Source organism: Chenopodium album, chromosome 18 (assembly GCF_948465745.1).
Source record: "Chenopodium album chromosome 18, dcCheAlbu1.1, whole genome shotgun sequence".
Classification (NCBI taxonomy): domain Eukaryota; kingdom Viridiplantae; phylum Streptophyta; class Magnoliopsida; order Caryophyllales; family Amaranthaceae; genus Chenopodium; species Chenopodium album.
In genome coordinates, this window is record NC_137851.1 from 879,869 (window position 1) to 898,281 (window position 18,413).

General features: G+C 36.2%; 2 protein-coding genes across 2 annotated transcripts; one reads left to right on the plus strand and one right to left on the minus strand.

Annotated features, from left to right (window-relative positions):
- The first annotated feature begins 269 nt into the window (after positions 1-269).
- On the plus strand, positions 270-5,360 carry LOC145592563 (putative glycosyltransferase At5g25310). The gene is made up of 4 exons (XM_081649063.1): positions 270-536; positions 1,318-1,466; positions 3,895-4,246; positions 4,370-5,360. Exons 1-4 carry the CDS (start codon positions 270-272, stop codon positions 5,033-5,035), a joined length of 1,434 nt encoding a protein of 477 aa, XP_081505189.1. The 3' UTR covers positions 5,036-5,360.
- A 554-nt stretch (positions 5,361-5,914) lies between these two features.
- LOC145591100 (uncharacterized) lies at positions 5,915-17,343 on the minus strand. Its single transcript, XM_081647495.1, has 10 exons — positions 15,802-17,343; positions 14,623-15,075; positions 14,228-14,529; positions 10,624-11,367; positions 10,257-10,535; positions 9,914-10,075; positions 8,877-9,815; positions 8,584-8,799; positions 7,353-7,613; positions 5,915-6,621 (listed from the first exon to the last, which is right to left on the minus strand). Exons 1-10 carry the CDS (start codon positions 17,222-17,224, stop codon positions 6,253-6,255), a joined length of 5,148 nt encoding a protein of 1,715 aa, XP_081503621.1. The 5' UTR covers positions 17,225-17,343; the 3' UTR covers positions 5,915-6,252.
- Positions 17,344-18,413: the final 1,070 nt, after the last annotated feature.

Consider the following 18,413-nt stretch of genomic DNA (forward strand, 5'->3'; position numbering starts at 1 on the left):
GACTATACGAGTATTAAGAGAGTAGAGAGGTTACAAATACACTTTAATTAAATCACCTAACATGAAAAAAGGAAAATAAAGAAAAAAGGAAAATAAATAAAAGCAAATATACCTCTTCACTCTCAAGTTCTTAATTGGAGTAAGAAATACTCCAATTCGTTTCTTCACCTCTTTATAAATGTAAAATTTCATCTCCCTCTCTCTTTCCTCATTCAAACCCATTTCTCTCACTAAAATTATAGAGAGAGAAAGCTTAGTAAACCTCATCAATGGAGAAATGGCAGAAATTGTGGCTTTCTCTCACTTCAACTAACTCTATTACATTGATCATCTCCTTCTTCGTCATCACTTTCATCGTCTTTTGCAGCCATGGAAGAAATTATTCTTCGACGAGCTTCGACGACGCTTCTAATGGCGGCGCTCCGAAGCTTCGTCAGCTCTCTTTCTCCGCCGTTCAACTTCAAAGCGTCGCCACTTCCACCGATTCTCAGCCTCTTCTCTCCTTTAACTCCTCCGTTCATCGCCACGCTGCTCTGGTATTTTCCTCTCTCTCTCTCTTAGCTACTGATTTTGATTATTGTATGAATATGAGGAAATTGATTGTTTTGGTAGAATTTGATGCTCTGTTTTAAGAATTCCGAAATCGCTCTGTTTTTTGACCTGAAATTATATTTTGAATTCTAACTCTGCTATGATTACAAAAATTTCAATGTCAATTTTTATTGAGAACCTTTAATTTTAATTGAATTCATTGAGAATCTTGAATTTATTATGTGATTTAATGTTAGAACGGTTTCAAATTACAGCTGTAATGAAACTGTATATTTTTCTAAATTCTGAGAGTATAAAATTTTGAAATTAGCTTCAAATTTACGAAAATAATGCTTATATTGATGTAATAACCTTTGAAAAAGCCTCAATGTGTTAAAAAAAATCTCAAACACAATTCTGCATACCAAATTTTGGCGCGCACAAATTTTGTCAAAATGTTGATTAAGCTGTCCAACTCTAACCGCCGTACACTTTTTCTCTCTCTAGTTTGTTGTAATCAATTTTTGTGTATGCGGTCCAAAGAGCTAAGTATAATTATATTTCTATTCAAAAAAAAAAAAAAAGTATAATTATATTTCTATTCAAAAAAAAAAAAAGTGTAATTATATTTAAATAATCCGTATTAGTTTATAAATTCATAACAAAATCACGTGTTTAACTTAATATTTTCACTTTTAGCTTCTTCAACGGAGCCTTAGCTTGATTGTAAGGTCCGTAATTAAATGTGTATCATTTTCCTAATATCGAAAAATTGTGAAATTTCAGAGGAAAAAGAAGGGAGGAGTAGAGGAAGGATTAGCAAGAGCACGAGCGGCGATTCGAAGAGAAAAGGCAGCTTGGAATAGAAGAAATCGATCGATAGCTTTGAATACCCTTTCCACTTTCATCTACCGTAACCCCCGAGCTTTTCATCAGTAACGCTCTTTCTGTTACTCAATCACTTTAATTGCTTCTTTAATTTGTATTTAATTTCTATCTGTTACAATAATTATAAATTGGTAGTTACTGCTAAGCACAATTATTATAAAATTTGAGTAGAAATTAAAGTAGAATTGATGGTTCATGAAATTATGGTGGAGTTATGAAATTCTGAAATTATTGATCTGTTCACGTAATCACATTATTACTAGTGCTTGTTATGATGAGATGGGTAATTATAACTCCTAATCGTAGTTTTTAATTTGATTAATTCTTAACCCTTAAAAAAGTTATTCTTCGTATTATATTATATCATGAAGAGTCCAAATCAATCATTTAAGGGCTTCAACATTATTTGTTATGGTGTAGTGTACATTGTGAATTGTTTGATTTTTTTTTTTTCTTGTAAATTCTTCATTTATTTGATACCTAATAAAATTTTTAGGAATGGAATTACATTAACTAATCAAATTATTAGCAAAATTGATAAAAATAGAATATATGTATAATTTTCTTACATAAAAAGAATAATCACCTAAAACGACTCTGTCCATGTCACAAAACTAGGTATGCCTAGGTTATATGCCATCCCTAGCCGGATATTTGGCTTGAACTAGCCCTGCACAACCCAACAATGCCATCTCGTCCTAGTGTATGGCCACCGGCACATCTGCACTGTCCAATGCCGTCTTTTGATCAACTGAACTCATTATCAATCACATGTACCCTAAATTTCTCTATCATGGAGCACATCACATGTTTGTTGAAATTTGAAAATGTATATCAATGACCATAAACACTATGCATAGTGCATGTTTATTTTATGACTTTGTGCTACATTAGACCATACTGATTTCTAAATTTGGAGAAACTTATCATATGCTAGCTTTCACGGGTGCCTTTTTTCTTATGGAAATAAAACGAATGAAAAGCTTAACTGAACTAAGCCTTTTATAAGTAGTGCTTTGCTTAGAAGTCACCAAAAAAAGGCCTGTTATCATCTTTTTACCTTTTAAAATGACTTTGCATAGGAGTCTTCTGTTTAACGCATGGGGGTTATGCACGGTACTCATACCTCCAAATATGCACCCATTTCATGCCTACACTCAATTAATTTACTACCTCCGATTTTTTTTGTAAGTTGCAACTTTGGCGTATTATTTGAGAGATAAAATATTCCAAAGTTGCAACTAAAATAAAATCAGAGATAGTATTTTTTATTTCTTTATTTTTTTTTACGAAAGTGAAAACTGATATTATCTCCTTCTCAAACGCGTTTTGCACATACATCGCCTTTGTGGCTCTTTATGAACATACAAGGGAAACTATAGCTAGAATACTGGTTCATAAATTCGGAGTTTATTTAACCAACTAATAATAGAGCTTCTCCTGTTGTATGTCTGTAAAACCAAGATTAGAAGAACATAGTAAAATGAAGCCATTACGGAGTACATTAGATCTTGTCTTTAACAATACTAAATGACAAAAGTAGTAGAATTATGCGATGAAAAATTAATTATTTTTACTCATTAGTTGCAAATGTTCATCATAGTAGTATTATACACAATTTGTTGCGGTCTATCCCAACATAATTGTCTTGTATAATATATTGTCTTCCATAAATCCTCTGTTAAAAGCCCTGCTGTCTTTTCAGCAAGAAACATCTTAATGCACATTTTTTTTCCCTGGAAAGGGGGGTTATTGACAGACTTTCCTGTTAATAAACCATTTCGAGCTAAAAACGTCAAATATGTAAGGTTTTGTTACCTAAAAGTTGTGCATATATGGACTCTCCACATTATGAATACTTCTCATGACTACTATATATGGTATATAATTGCTACAGGCTACAGCTATATAGGACAATCATTATCAAGGTCACTATTGAAGTAGTTTGCTAGTTATTATGGCGTACAATCATTATCAAGGTCTTTTGTTACATCTGTAAATAGAATAGTAATAGTTGGTCCAGCCTGTAGATTAAGTTTATGTTAATAATTTGGATATGTGATCCTAAGTTATTTCTAACATCATCGCCAACATCAATTGGCAAGGAAATATAAATGGCATTCTTGAGTACTAACCACTGTAATTCCATGCATTTACATTAAAATTCAAAGGATCATGTCTTATTTTTTGGTTAAAGGTACGCGCTTGGTATAAGTTCTAGGTTACACTCAGATATTACAGATAATTTAAGTTGAGTGCCCGAAATTAAGCTCAAGTGTGACAGCATGGATTTGTATTGTGTTGAGCGCCTGAAATAAACTCTACAACTAATTACAAGAAATTAAGTGCTTTGTAATCTTGATGATGGGTCATCGATTAATGCATATGATTGCCATACACTCATACCCAACTATCCCTGGTGGAAAAGTATGTAACTAATTTACGTTTTATATATGCAATTGCAACCCATTTCAGGAGTTATCTAGAAATGGAAAGGAGATTGAAAGTGTACGTGTACGATGAGGGTGATCTGCCTATCGTACATGACGGACCATGTAAGGATATCTACACTATTGAAGGGAGGTTTATTCATGAGATTGAGCATGGAACTACGCGGTTCAGAACAAGAGATCCCAAACATGCCCACATTCACTTCATGCCTTTTAGTGTTACATGGATGGTGAAGTACCTTTACAAGCCAAAGTCCTACGATGTCACTCCTCTAAATCAATATGTCTCGGATTATGTCAATGTGATTTCTACCAAGCACCCCTTCTGGAATCGGACACTAGGGGCTGATCACTTTATGCTGGCTTGTCATGATTGGGTACCTCCCGTTCTCTTAGAAACTTAGCACTATTTTGATATGAGAAATTGGCTAATTCAACTCATGATTATATATTATGCTTGAATTATACTCTAATCGACCAAATTGGTGTCTTTGCTGCAGGGACCTCATGCCTCAAGGGGAAACTCAGACCTCTACAACAGATCCATCAGGGTATTGTGCAATGCAAACTCCTCTGAAGGCTTCAACCCACAAAAGGATGTGAGCCTACCAGAAATCCACCTATATGATGGCAACATTTCTCCAAAACTCCTCTCCATTCCTCGGAAAACTCCCCCTCGTCCATACCTTGCCTTCTTTGCTGGTGGTCTCCATGGCCCGATAAGGCCTATTCTCCTTAGCCAATGGAAGGGACAGGACCCTGACCTGCAAGTCCACGAATACCTCCCAAAGGAATTAGATTACTACACTATGATGCTTCAGTCTAAGTTCTGCCTTTGTCCTAGTGGTCATGAAGTTGCTAGCCCAAGAATAGTTGAAGCCATTTACGCTGAATGTGTGCCAGTTATACTGTCAAAGAACTACGTTTTGCCTTTCAGTGATGTTTTGAGATGGGAGGCGTTTTCGATAGAGGTGGATGTCAAAGACATTCCAAGGTTGAAAGAGATTTTGAGAGCAATACCAGAAGAGAAGTACAGAAGGCTAATTGAAGGGATCAGAGCTGTTAGACAGCATTTTGTTCTTAACACCCCTGCAAAGAGGTTTGATGTTTTTCATATGATATTGCACTCAGTATGGCTCAGGAGATTAAACTTGAAACTTAGGTAACAATATTTTTAACATATAGAAATCATAATAGGATTTTTTTGTTAAAAAAAATTCACATTCATATTGATCTAATCAACAGACATCAGGATATACATACAAACGTGAAACGTTAAGCTGTTTGATACTCCCCTGTCAGTCTTGTAAAATGCACTTCAGATTCATTATTGTAGAGGTCACACCGAAAAAAATTTTGTTCTGATCAGTTTGTAAATATAATGTTCTTCTGAACCGGAAACTTCTCTTCTGTTATTTTGAATTATCAGTTATGTAAATGTCATAATTCTGGTTCGAACTTGTAGCCAATTTTTCTCTAATGATAGTTCGTTATCCATCGTTGGGTGATCTCGTAGTTCCTACTGAGTGGAGAGGTGGTCGGAAATTATCTCCCTGTCAAAAAGTTCCTAAAAATAGTTTGAATGAGCAAAATAGCATGTACTATAATTCTCCCCCCCCCCCCCCCCCCCCTCCTTTTGTTTACGTAGAACGACAGTCCTTCCCTCGGGTGGTTAGACTGGTGACTAAATGACTATTCTACCAGCTGCCTCTACTTATTTACCATAAGCTATCATTACATTTGCATTAATAAAAAAAAGGACATTACATGCATATAACAAGCCCGAAATGTAAAGGCCCTAAGGGAATGTATCTTCTTTCTTTTGCTGCTGCTGCTGCTTTTTTTTTTTTTTTTTCCCCCTAATTTATGACCCTGAAATAAAGTTTGTTATGATTGTAACACTTAATAAATTAATTAATTAAATAAATAAAAAAAAAAGGTTCTATATATGGCTTTGCATGCCCATCTACAAAAGATAAATAGCCTTCGTATTACCTAACTTCATAGTCAGGGTCTGATCAAAGCAATAGGGTGAAATAGGGAGCTACCAAAACTTTTGAAGCTTTTTTAATTAACCTTTTGAGGCAAAAAGGATGCACGAAATAATGTAGGCATTTGCAACCTACTAGTTTCACAGAGACTCACCCCCCTCTTTAGCAAATACAAAAACTTATACCCACACATCGTCATCCTCATTTACCCTTATATATGTATCCCTAAGATCTCTCCGAAATGCCAGTAGTTACGCCAAAGAAGAGGCATAATCACTATCGACCCCCAAAAAAATGAATAAAACCCTTTTTTTTTTCCTAGAACCACCAAATAAAACCTCAGAGTGAGTGGCCAGCGAGAAAACTGGGCAATCACCACTTTCTCAGCTATTTTAGGAATGCTTGAACCAAGGTCCCACTGCACCATTTACGTGGCCATTGCCATGGATCCCAGCACCATTTGTGATGAGATTAGTGGGCAAACTACCGGCCATGGATGAAGGAGGTGGTGCCGCAAGTGGCAACACATTGGAGTATAATACATGAGAATGTGGAAGTGCGTGTGGGCTAATAAGAGGACTACCAGCAGGAGAGCCCTTTCGCTGTTGTTGAAGGGCATGGATTTGCCGTAACCCTGTTTCGTGAATTCCAGACAAGGTCTCAAGCTCCTTCATGGAAAGAGCTTCCAAGCCAGCACCATAAAGAGGAGCATGCCGTGACATTTCTTCCTGAAGTGAAGCCTCAAGCGTATGGATGTATTGCTGCATAAAAATGATAGAATTAATACCTAAACGGTTGTTTCTGCCAGTAAAACATACACAGTAGATAGAAACTAAATGCAATGGCTACCTTATCTGATTACTTTGAAACACTCCCAATTTCTATATATACATGCAACATTTTGACATTTCCACAGTTCATATACTTGAATTAGATTTCTCTACTTTTGTTACAAATTTATTACTACTAGTAGAAATAATGTTATTGGGTTAGTTTCAATGTACATATACAATATATTAAGATTTTAGAATTTTAACTAATTGATCTAAAGATATTATTGGTCAATACTGTTTCATGTGTTCAGGAGCAGAAGTAACGAGGGGGTTAAACTACAAATCACAGAAGATCACTAGAGTTTTGAGCACTGATGCTGGTGGCACACTACTCCACTCATCACACAACATGTTAAAGAATTATTACATAACAACCCCTCATAATCAAGGATTCGACAGTTTCACTAACATAATCTATCCCCAAAATTTTGGTAAGAGAATTTGGAAATGCAAATCACAAACCATCACACCCTAAAAAAGTATACAACTATACGGACAAAAATTTCCAGCAGGAGCAAAAATAAAACATACTAAGTATCTTATTATAAAGCCATACAAATTGCACAAGGAAATCGCATTTACACCATAGGAATTACTGAACTAGGATGATGAAATTTGAACATAGTTGCTGTTAGATCTAACAAAAGTTAGGCAAATACCTGGCAAGCCTGCAATTTTGACTCCATTCCATCAATATATGCTTCACAACGAGCAACTTGCTCCTCCTTCTCTCGCTTCTCCCCTTCGGTTTGCCCTACTGTTTGTGTTAGTCTACGCACTTCATCCTCCAATGATTTCCTAATCTCCTCTCTAGTCACATTTTCCGTCGCATATCGTTTCAACTCTTCATCAAATCTTTTCCTGGCAGCTTCAGCGTTTTTCAAACGTTCGGTAAGAGCATTTTTCTCCTTCACTATTCTCTGTAATAATCACCACAGATGTCATAAAACTCAAGTCAGCACCTCCAATGAGCAATCACACCAATTGAGAAGGCTAGAGAGATAGCTCTTAAGCAGCCATGGATTGTGATGTCAGCACATTACAAATTATTAACCTGTTATCCGCATATAGAACCAATAAACATATTCCTTTCTACTTTTTATGTATTCTCCCATCAGTACTGGTTTCGAATCGCAGTTACAGCCACAATCATGGAACTTTTTTTAAGTGTCAAAAAAGGTCTAAGTAAACAATCATATGTCAAAGCAAAATACTCCGTAGAATAAGTTTCATGACTTAATAGGCCATAATGGCCTGTATAAGCAAATTCATCAGCTGATTGAACTCTATTAGCCGTTGCATAATGGTCCTTCAAAACTAAGAAATATTGATTCTGCAAGCTAAAACAGATAACTCTTAAGAGCTAATACATTACATGTAGGCCAAAATTTAAGCCATGATCACATCATAGCACCCACCTCCACCACTACCACCACTTCTATTGCAAACAATTAGAAAAAAGATGGTAAAAGTACTTGATTTCATGCATTACGTATCCCCAGGAATGACTACCAATCTACCACTATTATTTAGGCAATTCAATATCTATCTTAGCATAATACTTCCTCTGTTTTTTTTTAGTTGACACCATTTGACTTTTACACTATTCACAGACTACACTTTGACTCGCTTTTGTAATTTATAGATACGATAAAATATAATCATGTGGGATCTTGTTTGAATCATTCATATGTATATTTTATTAACATCCACTTTTTATAATTTCACAATGTTGATAATTGAAGTTATTAAGCGTTAAAAACATGCGTTGGCAAGCGTGATAATAGAAAGGTGTCAACTAAAAAAAAAAAACAGAGGAAGTAATTATTTCGTGTTTCATTGCAGCTATAGGAAAAGGTAGGTTCTTTCAGCCTAAGGACAGATAGTCACCTTTAGCTCATCGCGCTTCCTGGACTTCAATTGAGCTAACTGCACCTCTGCATCATGAAGACGATCATGCAGTGTTCTCTTCTCAGCAGCTAGCTTTGTGATCTCCTCATCTCGCTCAGCACGATGCCAATCAAGTTGACTTTCAACATCCTGCATTTGTTCTGAAAGTTCCTTCTTTTCCCGAGCAAAACGGTCCAACTCAGCCTTCATTTCAGACTGGCATTCAATGAAAACGTCAGCTATCAAATTATGCAAAGAATTATTAAGTAGATTGAAATTAGCACATAAAGTACCTTGAGACGACTGTTTGCCGCTTCAGAATCATTCAGCTTCTGTAATATCACAGCTTTTTCACTAACCAAATTAGCCTTTTCTGATTTCCATTCTTCTTGAAGTCTGACAATTTCGTCCTCACTAGAGCATAGTTGATGCCAAAGTGCTGCACGATCAACATTAGCAAGTTCAGCAACCTCCCGCATCATGCTAAGAACTGGTCTTATGATTTCTTGCTCCTCACAGACAAGAAGTACCAGGACTTCCATATCTAAATCTAATTCTCTAGTAGTATCCGCACTACAGGTTGCACGTTCAACCAATCTCTTCAGCATCCTCCCACGATAGGAATCATCAGCATACCATTTAAATAAGATAGTATAAAGCAACTTCACAAACCCTTTTACACGAGAATCAGCGGATAGTGCCAAAGTCTCTGCCAGACCAAGAAGTGTGGTAAAATCATCTTGGGTGGCTATGAGCTGCTCATCGACCTCTCCCTCTACTACTGCATCTGTGTGCTGCAATGCTTCAGCAAGATATCTTGCATTATACCCAGATCTTTGAGAATGACGTCTTTCTAAGACCATTGCTACAGATGGAGCCATTATGGCCCCTCGAAACACAGCTTTCTCAAAGGTCTGAGAAGCATCAACAGCAAGGCAAGGTATGGATAACATTTCAATCAGGAGGTAGATATCAGAAAAATGATGACTACCACAGAATGAACGCTCATTCATCACAGTCAAGATTTCCGAAGGGGGGCCATTTTCACCAAAAAAGAACACCCCATTAGGCAATGAAGAACAATTTACACCACAATCATCATCGGAATCAATATCTCTAAGTATAGCTTCTGAAACATCAGCCCAACTATGTACAGTCCTAGTCAGAAAGTCAAGAACACAAGGAGAAACATCTGGTCCCAGTTGTTTTAACCTTACACGGAGAGACCTGACCTAAAGTGAGGAATAATAGACAGCATTAAATACATAAATTAAATCAAGTACATTGCCACAAGGAAATTACCCCAAAGTTATATAAAAAAGTTACTCACGGCTTCTGGAAGATGCTGGCAATGAGTTGCAGCCTTCAATATGAAATTTATTGTAGCTGCCAGAAGTTCATCATTTGACTCTGCCAGAAGTGCAAAAGACTGAAACAAAATTTGTTCCCAGACCTCACTGCTGCACTCCAATTGACTTAAAGCACCAAAGACCTAATGATAATTTTAAAAACATCAATGAAAGTCACAAACTATGGAACAGAAATTCTTTCGGGCAAACGGGAGAAACGAATAACTTAAGGAACCTGATGGTTACTATAGAGAACTTTAACAGGATTAGGACAAAATTTAACCATACAGGAATAAGATAGAGCACTTGAGAAGATTATCTTACAGGTAACCTCAACTCCAGTTCCACATCAGGCTTCTGAAGTCTTTCAAGAAGCGCAGAAGCTGCAAGAGGGTGCTCGGAAGGCTCGACCAATTTGGGCACTAAAGCGACAAGGTCCGGTTGCAAATGCTTAGGAGCTTTATCCAAAACAAGAGCAATCTTTTGAGCAGATTGAGGTCTTCGTCTTGGCTCGGGACAGCCTTGAGGAACAGCTCCATCCAGTGCTCTCAAGGAATTTACAATGAGTCCTAACAGCTCCTCAGATTGCTCAGGCCACTTAGTCTGAAAAAGAAGAAACAAGAAATCAAATACATACTCATAAAACTCTCAGCAAATCAGTATAATATTTTTTAAGAGCAAGAAAAATTACCTTCGAGCGGAGAGAAGCTGTTTCAGACGGTCCCTGAGCAGAAGTTTCTGGTGGACATGTAGGCTGTCCAGGAATAAACTTCTCATGCACATAAATTTCAGTTGTGCCCATACCTGTGCTCGTCCTTGTACTTTGAACAGCAGCAGAATTTACACTTCCACTGGCTACTGAATCCAATCTCTCAAACAAAGGGTGCTCCATTTGCTCTGTTGCTCCATTGTCCCTTTCCAAATGTAGAGGGGATATGGCCCCATTATCGCCTGGAGAAGCCTTTGAGTTTGCATCACATACATCATCATTAGAGCCTTCTTCTGAAGGCTGGCAACATTCAACCATTATATCCAGGAGTAAATCAATAATAGCCTGCTGCAATACTTTTACTCCCATCAACAAATTCATTAAACTCGGGGATGAATCCTCAGACTTGGAGACCTTCTTTCCATTATTAGAACCAGAAAACTTGGTAGGGAGAAGTAAGCGCTTCACTTTGACAGGATCATCAAGATAGACACGAAGTCCAGTTAAAAATCCAGCTATAGCACCAGCATCCATCAAAAGTTTCTCTCTTAAGGTGACTTGCGGTTGTGAAGGATTGTCCCCATATGTAAGATGAAACCCAGCTCTAGATAGAAGCTTTCTAAATATGTCCTCTTCATCACCGCTTATTCCTTCACTATCTTCAGAGTCTATCAGTTCATCAGGGTCAGTTGTCAGAGCATCCTGATCATCCTCAGAGGCAAGAACCTGATCAAAATGAGAGCAGATATTTGCAACAAGTTAACCATGAATAACTCTGAGAAGCATGCAAGGAATAATTCATAGCAAGTAAAAGGAAAGCCAAGAAAATTTTGATCCTCAGCAATCTCCCCCTGTCCCAGCAAAAAATAAATTCCTCAAGAGAACCTACAATTGCTACAATTTTATAGCACGCATCTAAATCACTCTTTTTCTCCAGATTGATATACCCATAAGATAGGATAAATGGAATACAATTGCTACAATTTTATAGCACGCATCTAAATCACTCTTTTTCTCCAGATTGATATACCCATAAGATCGGATAAATGGAAGCAAGAGTATGACAAGAGAGACACAACATGTCATGAGAGTTTAAAGGAATGGAAGAACAAACACAACTAATAATGTCAAAAGGACACATGTGATCATCCCCTTTTTGCCAGAGAATAGTAAAACTGCACCCAAATCCTCTTCAAAACATAGCTCACACGCGCACACACACACACGAAAGCTTTAGTTCGAAGATGTTAGATAGGTTACTTGCACCTTTGAAGTTTCAAGCCTATGTCCCTTTGATTCTCAAACTCCATACCCATTGCAACTTCAAAGTAGTCAAATGAAAGTAATAATACTTCATAATACATAAAAAGTTTTGGGGAATCATTGGGCAGTTACCAAAAATATTCCCTTCCACAATGCTCGAAATATCTATCTCATGCTTTCAAAACCTAAAAAAATTCTGCTCAAGATATATTCTTCAGTAGTGTCAACCTTTATAAAAAAGCCATAGAAATACTTGAACTGAGCTATGAAAGATGGGAAACGACATCTCATATGACTAAATTCTGGGTGCTCCACATATCACATTATCAGACACCAAAAAAGATCTCCCTTCTCTCGCAGTTATTATGTTGGTTGAAGTACAACAGACAAGGGCATTAACAATCTTCAGATAAAGGCCTTGTTCTTTTAATCTCAAAGATTTGTTTCAGACTTTCTGGTTATAAAGGTTCTGATAAGGTTCAATAAGTTCAAATAATTTGGATAAAAGTTGTAACACATGACATCACAAGACATGCAGAATTTTAAGATGCTTGGTCAATTCAAACAGCTCGTATTTATCCTTATTCAATTTAAATACTAAGCTTTGGTTAAGGCATCCTCCTTGGTGTCATAACAAAAATAAGAACAGGTAAAAAAACAATTAAAAAAAAAAAGAAACAGGTAAAAGATAAGAAATAGCAGTTTCTTAGTAGCATATACACCTAGGAATTCTGGAAACCTAGAAGATTAAATTACTAAGCCATACTAAAACGGGAAAAGATAGGAGCTAAAGACATTTACAAAGAGTTACATGCCAAAATGAGTAATTTTGCCGTTATATGACTTGTATCATGTACACCATCAGAATACTTCATCTATTACAGAATTACAGTATTATAGTTTTAATTAAATTGTGCTAAGGCTTTGCTCTATTCACATTATTTTCACTTATTTCAGGACTCATAAGTTCATATAAGTTTAGGAAAAAAACGTTATGATAAGGGTTACTCAAGTTCAAATTACAACTAAAATAAGTTTTAATAAGGTCATTTAATAAGGTCAATACGTTCAGGGCGCAGGCTAGTTCAGATAGATAACTTCAGGCAAGTTCAATAGATAAGCTCATATTAGTGAAAATGAGGTGAATAGAACACACCCATTACTAACTCATTTTCAAAAATGTTGAACCATTTTGACTTTTGACACTATTCATGTAATAACTTTCACCACATGTTTGTTATACATAAAACTAAGGCCCCGTTCTCTTCACCTTATTTTTGTTGAACTGAAATTATTTTTAGTGAAACAAAATTATATTTGCTGAACTTAAATTATTATTACTGAACTTAAATTAATTTTACTGAACAGAAATTATTTTTACTCAATATTATTATTTTAAGGTGAAGAGAACAGGGCCTAAGAGTGGTTATATAGGATAAGCCTCACATGTATTTTATTAAAAGCTTCTTAACGTTTACTGAAAAATATAAAATAAAATAACTAGAGATATTAATGATCAAAATCATGCACAGGCAAACGTAAAAGTCAAAATAGAATAAGTATTAGGAAATGGAGGTGGTGTTTTGTTAGGGAACCCCAGCAACTATCTATAGATCTTATAGTATTGTTTCTTGGATCTTATTTCGCAAAAGAAATTATAAAACTATTAGCCCCGCATCAGCACCATTTGGCATACAAAACACTACCCCCACTACCAGTAGCATGATCTACACAGGTTCTGGAAGTATAATGCCAAGGAATCAAGTTCTGTCTTGCTTATCTCCAAGTTATCCATCTGTGTAATGTTCCACCAGTGGTGAATAAAACTAGATTGAGGATTCAATAACAAAAAAGTTTCATGTAGAAGTGACGTTTAAATGGGTTTTATTGAATTATTCCTTTAACAAATTAGTGTTTTATACGTAGTACAAATCAACGAATTTCACTAAATTCTTGTTGATTTAACGCAAGCAGACTTGAATCAGCCTTAACAAAATCTTGAAAACTATAATCGAGCCCATTTGAGAAATTAACCTGTCAGATTAAATTAAGAATTCTATTTTCCTTTTGTTAAGGCAATGGTAAGAAGTTTCCTATGCTGCATAGAAGTTGACAACTATGAAACATAGTTACCACAAACAGCATAACACATCGCCAGATGGAACTGAATACTTAAACAATCTGTATTGTCTTTAATTTCTTTACATTGTTGTCTTATTTTTATTAATTCCACAGATAGGAAACCATTTATTGTAAGCATCCACCAAATACAGTCCATAAAACAGCATTAACACAACGGGAAGAAATCAGATTGTCCATTTACCTCCAAGTCAGAGAACTCAAACCAGGGACAGCAATCCAAGATTTCACAGACAAAAACCACACTATCTCGCAAAAGAAACCCAGCATCTGGTTCTAGCATGTCAGAAACCTTCATGAACTGGAGAACAGAATTGTTCCAAGTCTTTGTACAGATAGAGGACTCCTTCCACACAGTCCTGGCAGAATTCTTCTGATTCACCACGGCCATCCTGTATCTAACCCAAAAATTCTTATCAGGATCACTTCCAGATGATTGATCACTCTCCAGATATATGCATATGGTGTCGAAGGACTCGTAAACACCTGCGCCATAAAATTTAAGCCATCAACTAATGATCATCAACCATACAACAAAGAGCATGGAGCAGGAAAGATTTCATAAGATTATAGACTTACCAATGCGTAGCTCACATCCACCAGCCTGAAAGAATTTGCTGAAGATTTTACGGGTTTCCATTATCTCCTTGAAGGACATGAAGTTTTCAACTTTCCAGGTAAACGAACTTTTCTTCCCAGTGCTATCATTCTCAGAACTGTTCTCAGAGAAGTCCTCCATGATGGAGGTTTCCTTCAAAATAAGAACCTCTGCTGAGAAAATAACGCTATCCTGCACAAGGAACCCTGAGTCTTGATCAAACAGGCTAGTAAGTGTAACAAATTCACGCCAGCCCCAATCCTTAGCAGCTTTGGAGTAGCGATTTTGAGATTCTTTTGTCACAGATTTTTCCTCCATCTTCTGGTTCACAACTGATAGTCTATGACTAACAAAGCAACTCCAATCACTGGAGGTATTTCGTGAATCCGTAACCTCAAGAAATACAGAAAGATGACACGGAGGCTGAGACTGCCCTGATAGCACAAGATTGTAAGATTTTGCAGGAATTGGGAAGAAAATACCATCACAAAAAATCAGCACTTAATTATTTGAGAAATGAAACTTGAAATACCTACAAGGCCAGCAATATACACTTGCACCCCAGCCCCCTCCAAATAATGCAAAAGGACATGAATTAGGAGGAATGACACTTCAAATCACAGGTTCATAAGGTTGGGTCCATGACACTTTCCACTAAAAGTTTCGAATGTAAAATGAGTCATTAAATAACCATTTTCTCCTTGCAAAAAATTTGGCATGAACATAAACAATCTTTGAAGAATATTTGACATGAACTGGAATTAGAATAAAATATAATACTGATTGGGGAAATAATTAAAGCTTGCATCTTTTTGGCATAACCATTTTCCCCTTACAAAAAAGTTAATAACCATTTTCTCCTTACAAAAAAGTTAATAAAATAAATTACTGATTGGGGAAATAATAAAAGCTTGCATCTTTTTGGCATAAAGCTTAAGAGTAACGAACATAAACAATCTTTGAAGAATATTTGACATGAACTGGAATTAGAATACAGGAAAGGTTGAAAATCATAATCCGTCTACTAAATTCAAATACAACTTTAAGGCATAAGGTTTCCAACAAGACAAACAGTGTCTTCATATGCATCATGAGCATAAAAAACAGAAGATATGGTAGCTCCAGAAAAAATCAGTTGTGAAGATCAAAGATTCACATACCTCGAGGATATACAATAAGGCGACAGTCTCGATTGCCAATCTGAAACCTCCTGCTCTTAATGCAGAGCCCAGTTATCTTTCTTTTCTTCAGAAGGTCCTTCAATCTGGTAAAATTGTCAATCCTCCAAGTGAACTTCCCACTATGGCTATCTGACTTCCTCGAGCCACCACTTCCAGCCCTCGCTCCTAGAGCAGTCCCATTCTTAGAAAAACTACTAAACTCCTTAATAACATGGAACGAAGTGCTGAAAACCGCAGTATCATCTACCAAAAACCCTGCATCCGGGCCAACAAAATCCAACATCTTCATATAATCATTCCACCCCAAGCTTGTATTATCCCCACTCTTATTATCCGCTGCAAACCTCCCATACGAGTCCCTCTGCATATGATTCAACCCCTGCTTCTGATTCAACACCGACATCCTAAACAAACACCAACAACTCCTCTCTGACAACAACACTGTCGTGCCACTACTCTTCTCCGTATCCTTACTCTCCAAACACATGGACAAATGCTCCACCCCATTCACCGAGCTCTGGTACACACTAATCCTCAAATTACACTCCCCAGCAGGAAACACCGGGCTCATAATCTTCTGCGTCTTAATCATCTCCTTAAACAAACTAAAATTATGAACTTTCCAAGTAAACTTTCCACTCAACACATCAGACGAAGACGGCCCAACATTCCCCAACCCGGAAATCCCCCCTCCTCCGCCGCCAGCCCCACATTGCACCTCATTATTATTACTACTACTACTGCTATTACTACTATTATTATTATCCCTAGTAAAATTAACACTCTCATTAAGTATCAAAATATCCGCCATTATCAAAATAGAATCCCCATTAAAGACAAACCCTCCTTTAGAATCAAGAATACAATTGGAAGGCGTAAAATCACACCAACCATGCGATTTCTTCTTACTACTAAACCTATGCCAAGAATCCCTATGTATAGTTTTCGAATCATCCAACAAATTAACAACAGATAATCTATAACTAGTAAAACATTCCCATCTCGAAGAATTTGAAGGGGATTTAGTAGGGTCGACAATTTGCAGATAAATCGAAATATAACCAGGTAAAGCTTGAGAATCACCTTTAGGATAAACAAGAAGACGACAATCAAAACCTCCGACCTCAAAATACTTGCTCCAAAGTGCCCTAGCTTTGATTTTAGGGAAATTAGCGACGGTCCAACGACAAATTGCGGAGAAATCACCACGACGTTCAACGACGATCGATTCTTGGCCGCCGGTGGCGGTTGACGGCGCCGATAAATCTTCCGACGATGACATCGCCGACGGAGGATCGGCGGTGGTCGGAGGAAGAGAGGAGAGAGAAACAGCTTCCGATGATGACGACATAGATGAAGAAGATGAGGTTTGTTGTTGTTGGAGGTTTTGCAGCTGCTTCATTGCTATGGAATTTTTATTTCTTTCCTTTTTACAAAATTAAATAATTTTTGGGTGTTCTTGTTTCCTTTATTAGGTTTAGGTTTTAATTTGTTACCTTTTTTTTTATGTTCTTTCTTCTATTTTTTTGTAGATTTTTTTTTTAATATAATTTTTGTTTTTGGGTGTGAGTGTTTATTAAATTTGAGGGATATTTTTATTGGGGAGTAAGGTTCATGTGAGAGCGGGGTGGGATGCATGATAATCTAATGGGCATATGATTTTTTTTATCTTTAAAAATAATATTAATTATTAATTTATTATTGTTGTTGTTATTATAATGATGGTTTAAAGGGTGAATTTTGAGATAATTTGTAATCACATGCTCATTGTCCTAGGTCATTAGGTGTTTGCTTGCTAATAATTTCCACTTTGGTTGTAGCAATTGAGTATTTACTTATTAGAATTTTAATAAGAAATGGTCTATGTGGATTAGGTAAGAGCTGGGTCAATACGATTAGGTTGAAATTAAAAGGATATATTTCACTTTTGGGTTTTCGAATTTTAATTCAAGTATGTTGTGTTGGTCAATTCAATTTCGAATCAATACAGAATTTTAGTTTTAGTGTGTAAACAACGAACATATCTCTCCTAAAGCGAAGTTGTATCGTAGTAGTAAACATGAAGCAAAACAATTTATGTATGACAAACATCCAACAACTTATCAAAACAAGATCTCCACGACAAAACAAGATTCCATAGGCAACAAGTGCTTTGATATGAATTGAATTTTGAAAACACTTCCAACTTTGTTTATGCACTAAGGCCACTAACTCAGCTATGCTTCATTAATTTATACAAAACTCATTCAAGTAAATCAAACTAGATTTGGGCATGATACACAATAATATGTTTTCTTAATGCTAGTGATGTAAGGCTAATTATTGGAAAATGTAAATACAACATTGGAAAAAGATCTAAAGTTGATAGAATTAGTATTGGTTAATAGTTTATACTTCATATTAAAATAAATAACTAAAAATTAAAATTAATATCAAAATAAATTAACATTAAACCTGATATCAAAACTATAGATGGTATATACTACTAACCTATAATTAGTGTATCATGCATGTGTTCGTCAAAGTGTTTTGAATACTAAAACACTTAAGATACGGAGTATCAAATATCAAAATCCAGATCCACAAGACCA